This window comes from Trichechus manatus, unplaced genomic scaffold (assembly GCF_000243295.1).
Source record: "Trichechus manatus latirostris isolate Lorelei unplaced genomic scaffold, TriManLat1.0 scaffold00041, whole genome shotgun sequence".
NCBI lineage: Eukaryota > Metazoa > Chordata > Mammalia > Sirenia > Trichechidae > Trichechus > Trichechus manatus.
Window position 1 is genome coordinate 10,293,406 of NW_004443977.1, and position 18,602 is coordinate 10,312,007.

Sequence of the window (18,602 nt, forward strand, 5' to 3'; positions counted from 1 at the left end):
TCTCAGAGGAGATTGGCTAAGACACTATCCAGTCTTGTATACCTCGTCAGTATAACTGCTGCTAATCTATCTTATTAGATCATAGTGATTGAATTTACAACACGTAAGGAAATCACATCAGATTACAAAATGGTACACAATTATACTACTGGGAATCATGACCCAGCCAAGTTGACAGATATTTTTTGGTGACACAATTCAATCCATGACACTAAGTGAAATAAGTCAGTCACGAAAAGACAAATATTATATGACCCCACTTATATGAAATAGGCAAATGTATAGAAACCAAAGTTTATTAGCAATTGCCAGGGATGAGGGGGAGGGGAGAAAGGCGAGTCATTGCTTAGGGAGCACTAAGTTTCTGTTAATGGTGGTAGAAATTTTTGGGAAATGGTAGTGGTAATGGTTGTACAACACATGATGAATGTAATTAATGTTACTGAATTGCACATGTAAAAATCATTGAATTGGTAAATGTTTTGGTATATGTGTGTACATATATATATATATAGCCACAAATAAAAAAGAGAGAAAAGATTAAACTGAAGAGGAAAACTACTGAAACAGATATCATTAAACTAGTATTTGAGTAGAATTGGTGCTGAGACACCCTTCTTGCTGGCCATCTTCACTTTGACCCTGTCTGCTTTAAACCTGCTGCCCCTGAAATAAGAGCTGTTGGGCCATGATTACACCTGCTAATTTGTACAGGAGCCGATTTATGCTGTTCTGTCAGAGGCTACAGCTCAGAGTTACCCACAGCTGCAGCACAAAGCTGCTTAGCAGGTCTTTGTTGTTCTAGAATAAAAGAGACTTAAGCAATGCTGAATTGTTAGTTGATATCTTCTGAAACAGTTTTTTCAAAGTGGAATGTTAATGGATTTCTCTCAGTGTTCCGTATTCAGAAAGCAAAGAACCTACATTTAAACTATGTATTGGGGAATAATAACTGGTTTGGATTGAATTGTGTTGCCCCAAAATATGTGTTGAAATCCTATCCCTTACACTGTGCATGTAATCTAATCTAATCACCATCCATAATACAATCTAATGTAATGTAATCAATCAGTTGAGGTCAATTAGTGTAGGATGGATCCTAAACCTAATCACTTCTGATTTATGTAAAGAGCAGCATAGACACAGAGGGATTCTGGAACATACTGGAGAAGACAAATGCCATGTGAAGATCATCAAGAACCAGGGCATGCCTGGGGCTACCCCCAAGGAAGGACATGGCTGAGACCTTGAGTTGGACTTTTAACCTCCAGACCTGTGAGAAAATCATTTTCTGTTCTTTCAAGCCACCCTCTTGTGATATTTGTGTTACAACAGTACTAGCTAACTAAGACAGTGACTGCGATTTGTTCATTACCCTTTCTAAACCTTGGGAAGATAATACCACCCATCCAGAAAGCTTCTGGGCTATTAATCAGCATGAATAGCTTAGTCGAACTACTACCCATCAGTCAGGAGATGTTTTGCCTGAGTAAACGGATACTGTGGGGGCTTTGCTTTCTCTTGTGGTTGCCAGGGTCTCTGAGGTAAGCCTGTTATGGCAGTTAAAACATTCTGGCTCACTCTTAAGAGAGATCGATTTTATTTTTAGGGTTCCCCAAGCCTTTGTTATCTGAGCATTCACATAGTGGGAAGGAGAGAGGCAGTGTTTTTCTTTGTTTAGTCTGCTCCATACAAGGTTCCAAAAACTGGAAGCCTGCAATTCTAAGCCACTAATGAATGTAGAGAGAGAAAAAACATGAATAAATACAATTTTTGAGACCAAATAATTATAGTTTAACATGAATTATTCTGACGGTTATATATTAAAACAAAATAAAGGCACTTATAAAGCCCTGGAAGTAATTTAAAATTAAAAATAAATTAGCACAATGTTGATGCAGCAAAACATTAGTATATCAGGAGTCTTCCCAGAGCTGAGGGGGTCTCAGTAATCATCTCTTTGCTGCCACCACAGCAGCCACTACAATATGCAGACAATACACCAGGAGAAAAGCTCTAACTGGCTGAATCAAACGCTCATTTTTATTAAAATAAGCTGGCATAATAGATGTATCAGCAAGGAAGTTTTGGGTCACAAAACAGAAAATCTTGGTAACAACAAGGACATTTACTCTGTTACATGACCAGAGTCCAGATGTGGCATCCAGAGCTGGTTAATTCATCAAGAACCCTGAGGAACTTTTCCATCTTCCTTCTCTGCCATCTTCAGCATGTTGACTTGTCTTCTCTGCCTGGCTTCCTCCACGATCACAAAACGGCTGCCCAAGTGCTGGATGTCACAGGTAATGTTGAAAGCAGAAATAAAATTCTCATACAAATAGATAGTACATACATATCACAGAGAACTGGTAGGGAAGATAAAAAGTTGATTTTTTCTTTTTTTTTTTTTTTGCTTTCTGCAGTTGGAGGTTTTATTTCTCCCCCTCCCTTTTTTTAAAATTGTGCTTTAGGTGAAAGTTTACAGAACGAATTAGTTTCTCATTAAATAATTAATACACATATTGTTTTATGGCATTGGTTGCCAACTCTGCAACGTGTCAGCACTCTCCCCTTTTCACACTCAGGTTCCCCATTTTCATTCATCCAGCTTCCTGTCCCCTTCTGCCTTCTCGTCCTTGCCCCTGGGCTGGTGTGCCCATTTAATCTCCTATACATGGTTGAACTATGTGTGTTGTTATTGTTTGTTTTATAGGCCTGTCTAATCTTTGGCTGAAAGGTGAACCTCAGGAGTGACTTCAGTACTGAGTTAAAAGGGTGTCCAGAGGCCATACTCTCGGGGTTTTTCTAGTCTCTGTCAGACCAGTAAGTCTGGTCTTTTTTTGTGAATTTGTATTTTGTTCTACATTTTTCTCCCGCTCTGTCTGGGGACCCTCTATCATGATCCCTGTCTGAGCAGTTGGTGGTGGTAGCCAGGCACCATCTAGTTATGCTGGATGTCTGAATGTTTTCAGGACAGAAATATATACATCAATAAACAAAGAAGAAATTACTAGGTTACATACATAACTGATTAACATTCTATGGACAAAATATCGTAATACCTTTGAGGTTAATTTCTCTTCAAGGCTATTTAAAAACAACTTCTTATCAATTTCTGCAGGTTGATATTATAGAGCTGTAAACTCTCTGCTTTTATCAGTAGTGGATTATTAGTCAAATATACGATGAAAACAAAGTTATATTCCCATGAGTATCAGAAGAAGGTCAAGCAGGCTTCTTAGAAAAACTCTAACATTCTATTTAAAAAAAATAGAGCAATGATTATTTTGCCTTTTTAAGTTTGGGATAAATTTTTATTTTGGAAATAAATTGTATTACATGTCTTAAATTAATCACAAGAGGAATGGAGGCAGTTTAATTGACTCAGAGCAGTTTTTTTTTCAAAGTACAGTTACAACCAATTAATGGGATGGTGGACTAGGAAATCAATGTACTGTGCATGACCAGCTTTTTAAAAAATGGAATAGAATATCAAAGTGTGTCAAACATAATAGGATCAAGTATCAGGTTTGTGTATGTGTATGTACTGGGTTATAAAATGTAGTTCCCTATATGGGTAATGATTAAAAAGTTTGAAAAATATGACCTAGACCATTCAAGTCTCACTGCAGGAGCTGTGACACAATTGCTTAGAGGATAATGATTAAAATCAGAGTTTTGTCCTCAGGGAGGAAGTTGGGGAATAGGCTGGTGGGTAGACAACCAGTGGAGTGGGCTACAGTAGGAGACTGACAGGGTGGTACTTGATTCTGTGGTCCTCATCCCCAAACCCGATGAGCTATTATAAATACTGTACACAAACTTGACTGCTGTCTGACTTTAAATGACCCACAATCACTTCAAGCTCAGGATGGTTCGGTTATCATAAAACCCATTTGTTGTCCAAGTCAATTCTGACTCATGGCAACCGCACATATTTCACAGTAGATCTGCACTTCATATGGTTTTCAGTGGCTATAATATTTCAGAGGAGCCCTAATGGCACAGTGGTTAAGAGCTCAGCTGCTAACCAAAAGGTTGGCAGTTCAAATCCACCAGCTGCTCCTTGGAAACCCTATGAGGGAGTTCTACTCTGTCCTATAGGGTCTTTATGAGCTGGAATTGTCTCAACAGCAACAGGGTTTTTTTGGTAATTTTTCAGAAGTGGATTGTCAGGCCTTTCTTCCCAGGTACGTCTGGGTGGCTTCAAACCGCCAACCTTTCAGTTAGTAGCTGAGCACTTAACCGTTAGCACCACCTAGGGACTTCCCTTATAAAAACCATCCTTTATTTCCTCTTGTGGCAGAGACTACTAGTTGTCTCCCCAATATCTGTTCTCCCTCACTGACATAATTGAAATTGCACCTGAGCACATGGTCACCAGGCCAAACACTACATTTCCCAGCTTCCCTGGAAGCTAGGTATGGCCATGTGACTAAGTTTTGGCCAATGCAATGTGCACAGGAATGATGTATGAAAATTTAAGGTCATGTCCTTAGAGGGTGGGTTATGGTCTCCTTTTCCTGTCCTTCATTCTGCTACCTGAAACACGGACCAGCTGGGACCACATGGACAAAGACAACACCTTAGGGATGGTACAGCAACAAAATAGGAGATGTCCAGGTCCCTGCTGCCAGGTGCTGTCATACCAGTCCCAGATTATTACACAAGCAAGAAATTAAACTACTTTCTTATTTATGCCACTGTTATTTCTGAGTCCCTCTTATGGAAACTTAACCTATATCCTACCTAATACCATTTTATCAATGGAAAGATGGCAGAAATGTGAAGTGTTAAGGTACATAATCAGTTGGCATGTCAGATTTTAAGGTGTGTGGACTTTAAACCATACTCCCAAACAACATATTTGCCTTCCTGTCTGGGCTCCAAAACTCAGCAGGCTGAGGATCAGATAGAGGGTCAGAGAAAAACAACTCTGGCCAGTGTCGTGTACTGCTTATATTAGATTAAACCATATGAAATTGTCATTTTTTTAAGTAAAAAATGGTCAAATATTAGTAATTTCATATGCTTCAATCTAATAGAACTGATGCTGGATCTCACAGATGGTGGAGTCTTAGAATTCACACAGGCTGAGATCTTCAATAAATGTGCTTTCTCTAGATAGTAGACAAGAATTATCTTAGGTGAAGGAAAGGACAACACACAATACGGGGGAAGTCAGCACAACTGGACTAAACCAAAAGCTAAGAAGTTTCCTGAACACAACCAACACTTCGAGGGACAGAGTAGCCAGGGCGGGGGTTTGGGGACCATGGTTTCAGGCGACATCTAGATCAATCGGCTTAACAGTTTTTTAAGAAACTGTTCTGCATCCCACTTTGGTGAGTGGTGTCTCAGATCCTAAAAGCTAGTGAGCGGCTATCTAAGACGCATCAATTGGTCCCAACCTACCTGGAGCAAAGGAGAATGAAGTACACCAAAGACACAAGGAAAGTATTAGCCCAAGAGACAAAAAGGGACACATAAACCAGAGACTCCATCAGCCTGAGACCAGAAGAACTAGATGGTGCCTGGCTACCACCAATCACCCTGACAGGGAACACAACAGAGAATCCCTGACAGAGCAGGAGAAAAGTGGGGTGCAGAACTCAAATTCTAGTAAAAAGACCAGACTTAATGGTCTGACTGAGACTAGAGGAACCACAGAAGACATGGCCCCCGGACTCTCTGTTAACCCAGAACTAAAACCATTCCCAAAGCCAACTCTTCAGAAAAAGATTAGACGGGACTATAAAACATAAAATGATACTTGTGAAGAGTGTGCTTCTTAGTTCAAGTAGATGCACTAGACTAAATGGGAGGCTCCTGTCTGGAGGCGAGATTAGAAGGCAGAAAAGGATGACTGGTTGAATGGACACAGGAAATCTGGGGTGGAAGGGGGAGGGTGCTGTCACATTATAGGGATAGCAACTAGGATCACATAATGTGTGTATAAATTTCTGTATGAGAAACTAACTTGAGCTGTAAACTTTCACCTAAAGCACAAAAAAAAAAAAAAAAGGAAAAGACTAAAATAAAAAATTGCTCTCTAAAGGACCTGGGCAAAAGCTGAATTGCCATAGCCGAGGGCCCTCAGGTGCACACCTGGTCTCCTGTACGTCATTGGACTGACTCCAGGTTATGACCAGAGATTCTGACAAAGCCGTGAGCAATATGCTGAATCTAAGGGGACGACTCAACTGTCTTAAGAGAGACAATAAAAGTGAAGCCAATGAGACAGTAATGGCAGTTAGCCACAGTTTTGTTGGGGGTTGTAAACTTTGGGAGGAGACGAGTCAGGTAATGACATGACTTAAATCCGTGGGTGTGAGCTACACGATCAACCTCTTTTCATGGCGCTCACTGTGCCCTATCATTCAGGGTATGGCTGGTAACGATCTCTTTTCCTGTCCCTCAGTCAGTACAACAGTATGGCAGACAGCCACGTTATAGCTTATATATTACAGGCCCAACAATATGGTGAGCACTGATTCTCTCGTCTTGATTACAAATTCCCAGGAGAGAATCAGACTGACCATATGCAGCAGATGCTCCTGGTGCCCTGTTACATCTGGTTGACTCTGACTTCTGCTGCAGCTATAATGGACAGTTCCTAAGAGCTGAGATTTCCCACCTCAAAGCCCAGCCACAGTATTTCTGCCTCGGGGCTTTCCCCCAAAGACTCCAAAACTCAATCTACTTGCACATAGGAGCAGACTGGCTGTTAGAATGGGGGTGGGGGTAGGGGGCGTGGGGAGGGAGGTTACCATCCCCAGCAGCAATCCTCAATTTGTAGAAGATATGAGTCAGTTCAGCATCCTGTCTTAGAAAATTCTGGGGTGCATTCTACATGGCTCCTCTGCAGGTTCCCAATTAACCACAGTGATAATAACAGCTCAAGAACACACTCTTCATTGGCTTTTTTTCTTCCCTGTCTCCCTCCTCCCCACTATCTTACTCTGGCTACCTAGGTTTACCTCTCACCTGAATTACTGACACTCAAATTCCTGTCTCAGGCTATGCTTTTGGGGAACCCAAACTAAGAGACTCTGTAGAAATGATGTGCAGCTTTGGAGAGAAATCTGCACTTTACAGAGATATGAGAGTCGTTAGCTCGTGGAGAATAAGTGCAGTCGTGGCCACAAACGAAAACGGCCGGAGGGAGGCCGTGGAGTGACAAGCCGGCCAAGGACCGATGGGTGAAAGACCCCAAACCATCCCAGCCCTCCTTTCCCAGAGTTAACATCCGTCCTCGCATTCGCCAGAAGTTTCGCCCATCCTCGAAGACTCAGAAAGACCCCTTTTGGAACTACGCCTGGGCCCTGGATCGTTGGGGCGCTCCAGGCCACCTCCTCACCTTAAGAGAGTCACCTAACTCCCCCGTAGCCCCTGAGGCAGGAGGGGCGGGACTCTGCGGGGGATGCTCCTCCCTCTCGGCGACTACGCTAGACGTGCCTGCCCTGCGTAATGACGTCAGCGCGCTTCGCGCGCCGGGGGAGGAGTGGGAGCGGCGGGGGGATAGGAGTGGAGGTCTTCTGTAACCCGGCCTGGGCGGGGACAGGGCAGGGAACCCCCTCAGAGTCCAGGGTCGCGGCCCGGACCCGAAGCGGGAGCCCTAGAGACGCTCAGTACTCACTTCCTCTCCGAGCAGGCCGCGCCAGGCCCGGCGATGGAGTTTCCGGACCTCGGGGCTCACTGTTCCGAGCCGAGCTGTCAGCGCTTGGGTGAGGGGCGGAGCGCGCGGGGGCGGGGCCGAAAGGGATTTGAACTGCAGGTGGGCGCAAGGTGGGCGCGGGGCTGGCAATGCCTGGGAAGGACGGGGCTCGAAGTTGGGTGCGGTGGCTAAGGAGGCGTGGCTAAGGAGATAGTGCGCTAAGGAAGGGGTGCAGTTTGTTACAAATAGAGTAGGGCTGTAAGGAATGCGTTTCCTTTCCCCGGAGCGATGGGGAAGGACCCGAGGTCCCGCTGGACCTGTAACCGAACCCACTCCCTGCAGATTTTCTGCCACTCAAGTGTGACGCCTGCTCGGGCATCTTCTGCGCAGACCATGTGGCCTACGCCCAGCATCAGTGTGGATCTGCTTACCAAAAGGTGAGGGGGTGGTGCTGAGGGGTCACTGGGGGAGAGGAGAGGATGTATGCAGACTCCGGGAAGCACCCTGCTTCGCTTTCCCTCTCCTTGTCTTTCTGAGATTCATTGCCCAAGAGCCTTGTGCTTGCTTGTGCATTTGTGGGGGACATATCTAGGATCTGGGAGATTCTCTCAGGACCAGAGATTTGGTTGGACTGGGAGTGGGCTTAGAACTGATCCCTGCTCTTTGTCCTTAGGATATACAGGTGCCAGTGTGCCCACTCTGTAATGTGCCTGTGCCTGTGGCCAGAGGGGAACCCCCTGACCGTGCTGTGGGGGAGCACATTGACAGAGACTGTCGCTCTGATCCCGCACAGCAAAAAAGGAAGGTAAGCGATGGAGGGGTAGCCACGACCAGACCAAGCTGGGCCTGTAGATTCGTGGGAACCTGAAAGCTGCTGTTATGGGATTGCGGAAAAAGGTCAGAGTCTCAGCCAAGACGAACCTTCCCACTCCACCTCAGATCTTCACCAATAAGTGTGAACGCTCTGGCTGCCGACAGCGGGAAATGATGAAACTGACCTGTGATCGCTGTGGCCGAAACTTCTGCATCAAGCACCGTCACCCACTGGACCATGATTGCTCTAGGGAGGGGCATCCTACCAGCCGGGCAGGGTAATTGAAACTAAGTCTTCTATTTGCCTTTGGGACAATTTCGTCCTTTTGAAATTGACTTAGCCCCTATCATTACAAGTTTGGCTTTGGCTAAGGGAGTCTTTCAGCTTCCTTTTCAAGCCCATATTTGCCAGTTCTGATATAGAGCCCAGGATGTTCTCCCAGACTCTTTGGAGGGAACTCCCCTCTTGATTTCTTGGGTGGCTAGGTAAGGCCTAGGGGGGAGCATGTGAGCTGATTTATGTTTGGAGGCATGCTAAAGAGTGTCTCTTCCCTGTAGACTTGCCGCCACCTCCAGAGCACAAGGTCTGGCTTCTTCTACAAGCACCGTCCCCAGCCCAAGTCAGACCTTGGCTTCATCTACCTCTCCCAGCAGGTAGGCCTGCCCATTTCTCCTCTTCCTTTTTTTTTCCTTCACACCTCTCACCTCAACCTCTTGAATGTCTGCCATAGAGCCACAACGCATTCTCCATCGCCGACGGCCCCTCCAGTGATTGCTTTACAGAACGGCTTGGTGAGCTGGGGAGAGGTTGGATGGACAGACGCAAACCCACAGAGTAAAGTCAACAGCAACTGGTCTTCTCTTTCCTCTTGCAGAGTGAGGATGAGGCTCTGCAACGAGCCCTGGAACTGTCGCTGGCAGAGACCAAGTCCCAGGTCCCTAGGTACCTACTCCTGGTGAAAAGGGGAAGGTGGGTGGTGGGCAAGGCCTCGGTTTGGAGGGACTGGGGACCACTCTGACCTGATGTAGGATAAGGAACTTGGGCTTACATTTAAGCTTATTAACTATATAACATTTGACAAGTTATTTAATCTATTAGAGCTTTAATGTCCTCCATAAAATGGGGACGGTACTAATACTAATCATCTACCTGGTAGCGTTGCTGTGAAGATTGAGATAATATCCAGAAGTGCTCAGCAAAGTGATGCCTAGCACAGATCAGCTGCTCATATTTTAGATATTAATGTCATCCAACTTAAGCTCCTCCTCCCTCAGTTCTCAGGAGGAAGAAGACTTAGCCTTAGCACAAGCACTGTCAGCCAGTGAGGCCGAATACCAACAGCAGCAGGTATGACAAGGGTGGCATAAAGATAGGGTCCTGCTGCAGGGAGGGAGGAAGAGGTCGTTTCTTACTTGGTTTCTTCCAAATGGTGGAGAATTTGGAATAGTGGTTATGCTTTTGTTTTCAGTATGACTCCAGACCATGATGAACTACTCTGAAGGGCTGTCCCCTCGTTTCCTTGACATCGTGCCCTGTCTCCCTTTCCCCCTCCTTGCTCCAGGCCCAGAGCCGCAGCTTGAAGCCGTCTACCTGCAGCCTGTGCTAGGGCCCTGGGCTTGGGGAGGGAGGATCAACTGAGGAGGACTATGGCCTCACACCTGTAGGGTCCACAGGGAGAGGAGGCCCTGAGCAGCCTGGAGTGGAGAGACAGGCAGGAGTGACGCGGAGGCTGCCTCCACGAGCATCAGGAGAAACAGCCTGTGGAGATGAGCTTACAGGAGGCCCTGTGAGGCTCTCCAGTTGCAAGGGAGAGAGTGGCTCTGAACTGTGCCCTGGCTGGCCCCTGGGTGGATGCTGGCCAGGTCCTCAGCCCCCTTCATCATGTCTTCCCCCCTCACACCAGGGCTGCCCCCATGTGCAGTGGGCAGGGAGGAGCCTGGGAGGAATAAAGGATCTTGGCAATCAATAAAGCATTCAGGTCTGTGCGTTTCTTTCCCTTCTCCACGCAGAATCAGAAGGGTCTTGTCAGGAATGCTCACTTGACCTCAGGTAGAGGCCCACTACAATACCCCACTGCCACAAAGCCACAGTAGTCACAGCACAGTCTACACTTTTATTTATCTGAAGAGGGCTTTTCCTGACAAGGCCCCTTTCCCTCACTCTGGCTAGCACCATGCCTCAAGACCAGGATGAAATATGGCAGGGAAAGGGATCCATGTTATTTCCTTCCAAGCTAACAGCGAAGTGGCCACAACTTTTGTCACCGTGCCATGGTCTGGGGCTTGGTGTCTTCTGAGACTTCTTCCTGTCCCTGCTGCTGCAGCTGCCACATATCAGCATATACCCCGCCTCGGGATAGCAGAGCCTCATGCCTGGGGTAGGGAGGAAAGCGTAAGCCCCAAACATCAGTTTTATCTTAAGGGTCTTCATTACCAGCCAAGAAGGGGGACAAAAGGGATGGGTAAGGGAGATAACCTCTAGAAACCCCTGGGACTTCATAACCTTCTCCTGGAGCTCCAACAGGGAACTTGCCCTACTCATCCCCCAGGGTCCCTTACCGTCCTCTCTCCACGATGCAGCCATCCTTGATGACGAGAATCTGGTCGGCATTGACCACAGTTGAGAGCCTGAGAAGTCACACACCGGTTACCCACCACACCACCAAAAGCAGGCCCACTCAGCTCTGCTTCGGAGCGGTGGTCCTGTACCTGTGTGCCACGACGATAGTGGTGCGGTTGGCACAGACTTTGGCTAGAGAGGCCTGGATGGCCCTCTCATTCGACGTATCCAGCGCTGATGTTGCCTAAAGAGAGGGTCGGGGTTAAATTGCCCTGCTAACCAAAACCCCCAATGGAAGGAGAATGCAGGTGGTCACTGGGCCTCAGGAATAAAAAGAAACTTGTTGGGCTTTGAGAACTGTTTAAGGTGTGCTGTGAAACCCAGATACATGTTCTGTCCTGGGTGGGAACCAGGTCCAACAGGAGTGGTTCAGGCAGCAGGCAGGGGAGGAGGAGGGGAAGGCTGCCGAGGGCCCTCACCTCGTCCAGCAGAATGATGTCAGGAGCCTTGAGGATGGTGCGAGCGATGGCAACGCGCTGCTTCTCCCCACCACTCAGCTTCAGGCCCCTCTCGCCCACCTGAGTCTCGTACCCTGTGGATATCCCCCACCTCCCTCAAGTTACATGTAATAAATTTGGTTTCTGTGACCAGATGAACAAGAAGGGAATGAAACAGGACTACATTGGGTGAGGCTGGGGTCTCTATGCAGGGGACCGTCACCTTCAGGGAAAGTCAGGATGGAATCATGGATGCCTGCAGCCTTAGCAGCGACCTCCACCTCATCACTGCTGGCTGTGATGCAGCCATAGCGGATGTTGTTGGCGATGGTGTCATTGAAGAGGACAGTGTCCTGGGGCACAACTCCAATGTGAGACCGAAGAGAGATCTGGGTCACCTGGGGCCAAAAGACCATATGCTCATCCCTGTGGGACTTCCCCAGGCCTACGAAGCAGGATGGGCAGGTGGGAGGCACGTGGGATGAGAAGCCCTGTGTAAAAGTCCTGCCATTGCCACCCCACTCCCAGTGTGGGCAAATCACTCATCCATCCTGAGTCTGTTTCACCATCTGTGAAAAGAAAATATACTTCCTCTACCTGCTTCATTGGATTGCTGCGGAAGATCTTTGTACCTGGCAGGGGACCACAGAAATCATTCTCACGAATGCTTATGGGCTGGAAAGGCTGGGATTTCCTGTCCCACCTTTTTGCAGAGGTGATATCTTCTACTCTCTCTGGACGCCCAGCACTTGCCATCCTTCCCCCCAACCCACAGACTCCTAAATCCTAGTCTTCCAAACTCCCTTACCTGGGAAATGTCCTGCCCATCTATTCGGATGCAGCCAGAGCTGATGTCATAGAAACGAAACAGCAGGCGCAAAATTGTGCTCTTCCCAGCCCCAGACGGGCCTACCTGGTGCATTGGAAAACAGAGGGAAAACATTCTCAGGCCCACTGGCTTTTCAGGCTCCCTCTCCAAGAGGCCACTGATGTCCATGGAGGCTGCCACATTCAGTCCTGTGGCTTGTCACCATGGAGCTCTGATTCCCCAGCCTGTGGAATGAGGAAAGCTCAAGGGGTCTGGGTGTCCTCTCACCAGGGCCAGAATCTGTCCAGGCATCACAGTGAAGGACACGTCCTGTAGAGTCTCCCGCCTAGAAGGCAGGGCAGGGCATGGTCAGCAGGTGTGCTGCATGCCCCATGCCCCTTTCCATCACCAAAGCTACTACTGGACCCTGTCCCATCCCTGCCCAGGCTCTCTTCCCCACTAGGAGAGGGCTGAAGTCCAGGGATTCACAGCAGGAGAGAGACAGGAAGACAGTTACAAATGAACAATGGGCAAGGACAGAGGCAAGTGGGGAGGGGCTCACCCATCAGCATAGCTGAAGTGCACATTCTCAAACTCAATCTGGCCCCTCTGAAAGCGAAGGGGCCCTGCTCCAGGAAGGTCCTTCACCTGGGAGGGTGCCACCGAGTGTCACCACTACAGGCCGGGTGTTCTCGAGACAGAAGAATCAGGCCCCCTGTTCCCCAAGCACTGCTCCTCTCACCACTCACCTCTGCCTCCTCTTTCAGCAGGTCAAACATGTTCTCCATGTCGATGAAGTTGGTCTGGATCATCCTGAGAGAAGGGTGGTGGTTGGGGCCCCTTGGAGAAGCTGGGGAAATATCAATGCACCCTGAAGAGGTGAGGGTCAGGGATCTGATTACCTATAGTAGGTGCCAAACCAGTTGAGGGGCATGTACAGCTGGATGATGTAAGTGCCAAAGAGCACGAAATCCCCGACCTGTGGAGACCCAGGGAATAGGATGGCATCACCCACCGGAGGCTGCAGGCTGCTCTCGTCACCCTGCCTACTTCCCACCCAGGAGCCTGGTGGCGCCTACACTTAGATCCTGAGCCCCTGCTTCCCTGTCCCTGGCACAATCCCCAGCCTCTCTCATGATTCTGCCTCACCTGCAGCTTCTGCTCACTGACAAAGTAAGCACAGAGCAGGGAGCCAGCGAGGAGCCCGAGTCCAATCACCAGATTCTGGGTCTGATTTAGTACCACGAGTGAAGCATTTGACTTCCACTCCAAATCCTGAGAGCAGTATGAAGGAGGGAGAGATGTCACATACACACTGACCGTCACCAAGTCCAAATCTGGGTCCAGGGATCTCCAATCTCACAATCCAAATTTTACTCCTCCCAGCCCGGCAATTCTGCAAGGCCAGGTCCTCGCTCTCAGCAGGCCTCAACCTGGCATCCTCACCTGATATTTGATGATGGCCTCTCGATAGCATTCCGCTTCATAACGCTCTGCGTTGTAATACTTTACCTGATGAACGTAAACCACCACAGTTCAGCATGGGCATAGCACTTGCGCCAGGATCTTTCCCTCCAGTCTCCCAGTCCCTCCTTCCCAATTTCAAACACCACACCCCACATACCCCCAGCTCTGGGGCTCAGAAAACCAGTATCAGCCCAAGTGGTCCCCAGTCACGCTCCTCCGAGATCTCCCTGCCTCACACCACTACCTCCAAGGCCTTCATTACCGTCTCAAAGTTTATCAGAGAGTCCACTGCTCGTGCCTGGGTAGCGTTCTCCTGGGTGTTCATCGCACGGCGAAACTTAGTTCTCCACTCAGTGACTACAATGGTCAGGGCTGGACAGTGACCGGGAAGGTGGGGGAGGGAGGGAGAAGAGATCAAGACCTCTTTTCAAACAACAGGGACCCAGTGTAGGAATCTGCTACCTGTGATACAGCATGGTGGCTCAGATTCCAGAGGGAGAGCTTTAAGCTCCCTGAGAGAAGAATCTAGGCCCAAGACATCTCTGCAGCCTGCACAATGGCTCACATGTGAAAATGGTTTCAGTAAACCAATGTAAGCAAACTGCACCTTGTTATATAAATGAGGTTTCTCTTTGATCTAATGTACCCAAGATGCCCTTCCCAGCTCTGCAACCAAGCTGAACTAAAGCTCAGTACGCAGAGGAGGAGGCCCACCCACCATGTCACCCCACGTAAGGGCAGAGCTCATGCCTGAGGGGTCCCTGGCGAGTCCAGGGAGATGTTTTCACCAAGCAGCACTCACTGAGGTAGAGGGTCATGCACAAGAACACAATGAGGCCAAACCAGGCGTTGAAGAACATGCTGAAGTAGATGATGCCAATGACGATGTCGGCCAGTGTGGGGAAGACGCTGAACACCAGGTAGCTAGGAGGGTCAGTTAAGCGACAGTGGACTCAGCTCAGCAACTCTCTCTCTAGGAGTTTCAGTACAGTGTTTTGTTTTCAACAGTTAGACAAAAATCATTTTAAATGTCCCTCAAGGGGGGGATGGCTAGACAAACCACAGCCCACCCAAATGACAGAATTTTCTATACCAATTATAATAAATAAATCTTCACACAGGGATGATAAACTAGCCCTGTAATGTTTCGTTAAGAAAGCAACTCTAAGAACGAAACCTATCTTACGACACCATGCGTTTTAAGAAAAACCTCCAGAGTATGGTCCCCAGACACCCTTTTAGCTCAGTGGTGAAGTCCCTTCTGAGGTTCACCATTCAGCCGGGAAGTGGACAGCCCCATAAAACCAAATGGGACTAATGAGGCACAGCAGTCCAGGGACAAGGACTAGAAGGCAGAAGGGGACAGGAAAGTTGGTGATAGGGAACCCACGGTTGAGTAAGGATAGTGTTGATGTGTTGTGAGGTTGTTAACCATTGTCGTAGGGCAACATGTGTACTGTTTAATGAGAAACTATTTTGTTCTGTAAACCTTCATCTAAAGTGAGAATAGCAGCACAATTGGAAGAGTGTAGTTGATACCACTGAACTGTGCATGTAGAAATTTTTGAAATGGTGCATCTTTGGCTATGTATAGTTTCACCAAAAAAAAAAAAAAAAAAAAGGTCAAGAAGGGAGAGGGTTGACATGTCGTGGGGTTGTTAACCAATGTCATAAAACAATATGTGTACTACTGTTTCATGAGAAATTATTTGTTCTGTAAACTTTCACCTGAAGTACAATAAAAAAATATATATATACAAAAAAAGAAAAACCTCCATAATACTACAGTAGTTCGGTGTGTCTGTAAATATACGTAAAAGCACAAAAAATGCAGAACTCAACATACTAAACTGAGAGATAACCTCTGGGGGCGAGTGAAATTCAAGAGGTTTGCTTTCTGTCCACGTTGAGTCGTTATGAGCATATTTGTGTATTAATCCTATAAAGGAACAAACAGGGGGAGAGGCAGCTTCTCAGGCTGGGTCTGTTCCCCTTCTGACAGTCCCTCAGTTCCTAACCCCTGCCAGGCCCCCTTCCCACTGCCCTGGCACCTGAGCAGCCCTGTGACACTGGATGTGCCCCGGTCCACGATCCGTAGCACCTCCCCAGTGCGGCGTCCCAGGTGCCAGCGCAGTGAGAGCTCATGCAGGTGGGAGAAGAGGCGCAGCTCCACCCTTCGCGAGGTGAACTGCTGTACGCGGATCCAGAGGAACGTGCGCAGGTTGCTCACGAAGCCTGCAGGGAGCCAGGGGAGGCCTCAGAGGGGCTTGGGACGCAGTGAAATCAGCCCAGCACCAGGAGGAGAGAGGTTTTTGAGAGCACAAAGGGGCCTGTCAGGGGACCAGGGGAGGTGCTCAGCAGAAGCATGGTAAGGAGGGCATGCCTATGGGAGGAGGGGGCCAGTACCACCCAAGGTGGGCGCAGAGTCCTCCTCATACCTGTACTGCCAGTGCCACCCCCCTGAAGGAACTTGAGAAAGACATAGGTGGTAACAGTCCGGAGCAGGGAGCTCCAAGGCGCCTTCTCGGTCAGCAAGTTCACTGGGGAGGAAACGAGTCAGAGCTCGCTATGGCACCTAGGATTCTTCAGGCAAAACTGCCCCAGGCCCCAGTCACAGCCTCTTCCTCACCACCCAGCTCCCACCCAGCTCTGTCCCACCTCCCTAGGTTAGGGCCACCCCACCCACCAGGCCAATGAAGGACCAGTGTGCTGAGCTGGCACCCCTTCCCAGGAACTCCCCCTCACCAATGTCCCTATAGAGAATGGGGACCAAAACATTCAGTCCCCGCTCTAGTCCCATGAGCCCCAGGCAGATGAGCACAACCAACTGCAACACTGGACTCCCCCGAGGCCACAGGTAGCCACTCAGTAGGCGGAGCTTCCTGCCCAGGTCTCTCCAGGTAGACCGCGGTGCCTCCTCTGCTGACCTAACCTAGGATAGTGAAACACACAGAGGAGGAAAGCAGTATAGCCAGAAATCAAAGAAACCCTCTAGAGAAGAATGTGTGTGATCATGGCTCCCAAGTATCTTAGACTCACAAGTGATCCCAGATGGGGTCAGAGAGACTAACAGGTCACAAACTGAGATTTAGGGTAGAACGAGTTCACTGTGGCAGAAAGGAATCTTGGTAGGGAATGAAATTAAGATAGACCCCAGGGTTCAGAAATAGAGCTATACCTGGCTCCTCTCTACATCTCCATCCTCTCCGTTGACCTGCAAGGTGTAGGACTGGGGACGAAGTCCAGGGGCCCAGAGCCCCAGGACAAATAGCCCTCCAGAGACCACATACCGCAGCACCCACAGGCTAAACTGGACCTAGAATGCAACACATGCGAGGAGGGTACCAATGAGGGCCAACATTCCATTATATTACTACTTACAGAGCTGGGGACTGGTATGGGGACACGCCCAGGTCCTCCCCAGGGGCCCAGCACTTAACAGGCTTAAAAAAACAAAAGAAAAAACCACCAGTGACTCAGCACAGGCACGCCCCACCAGCTGGCTATCAGCGCCCAGGCGACACCAGCCCCTCCCCTCTTTTTTTCCTTAAAGGCGTCCCAAAGCACGGAACCAGTATTACTGGACATGCCAGTGCAGTCTTTCTTCTCAAATCCAGCCACCGGTGCTTCTTCCTCTCCCACCAGGTCCCTCACCTGCTGGCCCACGTCCGTCCTCGCCCACCACCACTGTGGGCTGTTCCAGGACACCAGGGCCAAGTTCTCAGCTGCAAACGCCACAGTCCAGAGGAGCAGGAGTCCTGGGCTGTGCCTCAGCTTCATCCAGACGCCCATCGCCAGCCTCTGCCGTGCCTGGCTCCGTTCCACTATGAGTAGCCCCAAGCCACAGGCGCTGGCCAGAGTCCCCAATACGGAGGCAAGCAGTAGATAGCCCGGCAGCGGGGCCCCCCGGGCGGTGCCCACCCAGGCGGCTAGTCCGGCCAGGGGCAGCGCCACCTGAAGTGAGGCCAGAATGAGCTGCAGCCCGTAGGCAGCGACGCAAGGGCCGGCCCCCCAAAACAGCGCGTCGGCGCCAGCGGACCGCTCCCGACGCTTGCAGGGAAAGGCCAGCAGCAAGGCCAGAGCCCCCAGGGCAATCAGGGCCGAGGGCACGAGCGTGAAGAAGAAGCAAGGACTCAGGCCGTTCTGCGCCCAGGCCGGACCCACGGGCCCTTCGGCCTCGCAGTAGTTGCCCACAGTCACCATGGTAATAGGTGGCCGCCGGCCGAGGAGGCCGGGCCTAAGAGATGGGAGAACGAGACTCGCCGTTCGGGGCGGGGTAGAGCGAGGCGGGGCACGGGAGCCAAGGTGTCTAGGATCATTGAGCCGCCGAACGCCAGACCTCAGGGTCGCGGGGACGGACGCACGTGGACCCAGCCACACCGCCCACTCGCTTCGCGCAGGCGCCGCCGACACGCACTCACGCAGGGCACGTACGCCGTCTCCGCCCTTCCGCCCCTCCCACGCTCGCGGCCCGGGACCCTGCGCCCAAGCACACGCAGATAGGAATGCTCAGCCTCGGCGTCCAACTGGGGCGGCTCTATACGGCGACAGCCCCGCCCACCAGGCCCGCCCCCAGCCCCGATCCAGGGTCTCCATTGGTCGGATGTTTCCGAAGGGGCGGGAGAACGCTTTACACGCGAGGGAAGCAAAACAAAGGGTTTGAGTCGGGTTGGTCACGTGGGCAGGGCGGGAAATCTGACCGCATGTCCGGCTGGAGCGTGGGCCAGAAACGGCCCTCCGTCAGTCCAATGACAGCATGACCCTACCTCCTTCCAGAGCCCTAGGCACCTGGGAGATCAC

The 18,602-nt window shown here is 49.6% G+C and overlaps 2 protein-coding genes across 7 annotated transcripts; one reads left to right on the plus strand and one right to left on the minus strand.

Annotated features, from left to right (window-relative positions):
* The first annotated feature begins 7,553 nt into the window (after positions 1–7,553).
* On the plus strand, positions 7,554–13,210 carry ZFAND2B (zinc finger AN1-type containing 2B). Of its 5 annotated transcripts, none has more exons than XM_023731317.1 (9): positions 7,554–7,727; positions 8,000–8,094; positions 8,331–8,462; positions 8,597–8,748; positions 9,029–9,124; positions 9,202–9,262; positions 9,346–9,413; positions 9,746–9,818; positions 13,106–13,210. In XM_023731317.1, exons 1-9 carry the CDS (start codon positions 7,673–7,675, stop codon positions 13,208–13,210), a joined length of 837 nt encoding a protein of 278 aa, XP_023587085.1. In that variant the 5' UTR covers positions 7,554–7,672. The 5 variants fall into 5 exon arrangements, with proteins under 5 accessions (XP_023587085.1, XP_004376387.1, XP_023587082.1 ...); XM_004376330.2 differs by lacking the exon at positions 13,106–13,210 and adding an exon at positions 10,033–10,448; XM_023731314.1 differs by lacking the exon at positions 13,106–13,210 and adding an exon at positions 10,033–10,429 and having other exon boundaries at positions 9,346–9,440.
* On the minus strand, positions 10,571–18,375 carry ABCB6 (ATP binding cassette subfamily B member 6 (LAN blood group)). 2 transcript variants are annotated; one of them, XM_004376332.3, is made up of 19 exons: positions 17,457–18,375; positions 16,981–17,118; positions 16,548–16,734; positions 16,241–16,342; positions 15,854–16,037; positions 14,605–14,726; positions 14,065–14,174; positions 13,782–13,847; positions 13,485–13,610; positions 13,238–13,314; positions 13,085–13,148; positions 12,898–12,983; positions 12,624–12,681; positions 12,336–12,440; positions 11,751–11,925; positions 11,510–11,622; positions 11,180–11,274; positions 11,030–11,098; positions 10,571–10,843 (listed from the first exon to the last, which is right to left on the minus strand). In XM_004376332.3, the coding sequence occupies exons 1-19, from the start codon at positions 18,003–18,005 to the stop codon at positions 10,732–10,734; spliced, it is 2,538 nt and encodes an 845-aa protein (XP_004376389.1). In that variant the 5' UTR covers positions 18,006–18,375; the 3' UTR covers positions 10,571–10,731. The 2 variants fall into 2 exon arrangements, with proteins under 2 accessions (XP_004376389.1, XP_023587081.1); XM_023731313.1 differs by lacking the exon at positions 16,981–17,118.
* Between the last annotated feature and the right edge of the window lie 227 nt (positions 18,376–18,602).

Excerpts from the sequence above, each read along its gene's own strand:
- ABCB6 (XM_004376332.3), bottom strand. The coding sequence starts at position 18,005 with ATGGTGACTGTGGGCAACTACTGCGAGGCCGAAGGGCCCGTGGGTCCG. Across the intron at positions 14,175-14,604 it reads GTGCATGACCCTCTACCTCA|CCCTGACCATTGTAGTCACT; the intron begins GTGAGTGCTGCT and ends GTCACTGTCCAG. Across the intron at positions 11,623-11,750 it reads CATCCTGACTTTCCCTGAAG|GGTACGAGACTCAGGTGGGC; the intron begins GTGACGGTCCCC and ends GGATATCCACAG.
- ZFAND2B (XM_023731317.1), top strand. The coding sequence starts at position 7,673 with ATGGAGTTTCCGGACCTCGGGGCTCACTGTTCCGAGCCGAGCTGTCAG. Across the intron at positions 8,095-8,330 it reads GTGGATCTGCTTACCAAAAG|GATATACAGGTGCCAGTGTG; the intron begins GTGAGGGGGTGG and ends CTTTGTCCTTAG. Across the intron at positions 9,263-9,345 it reads TTGCTTTACAGAACGGCTTG|AGTGAGGATGAGGCTCTGCA; the intron begins GTGAGCTGGGGA and ends TTCCTCTTGCAG.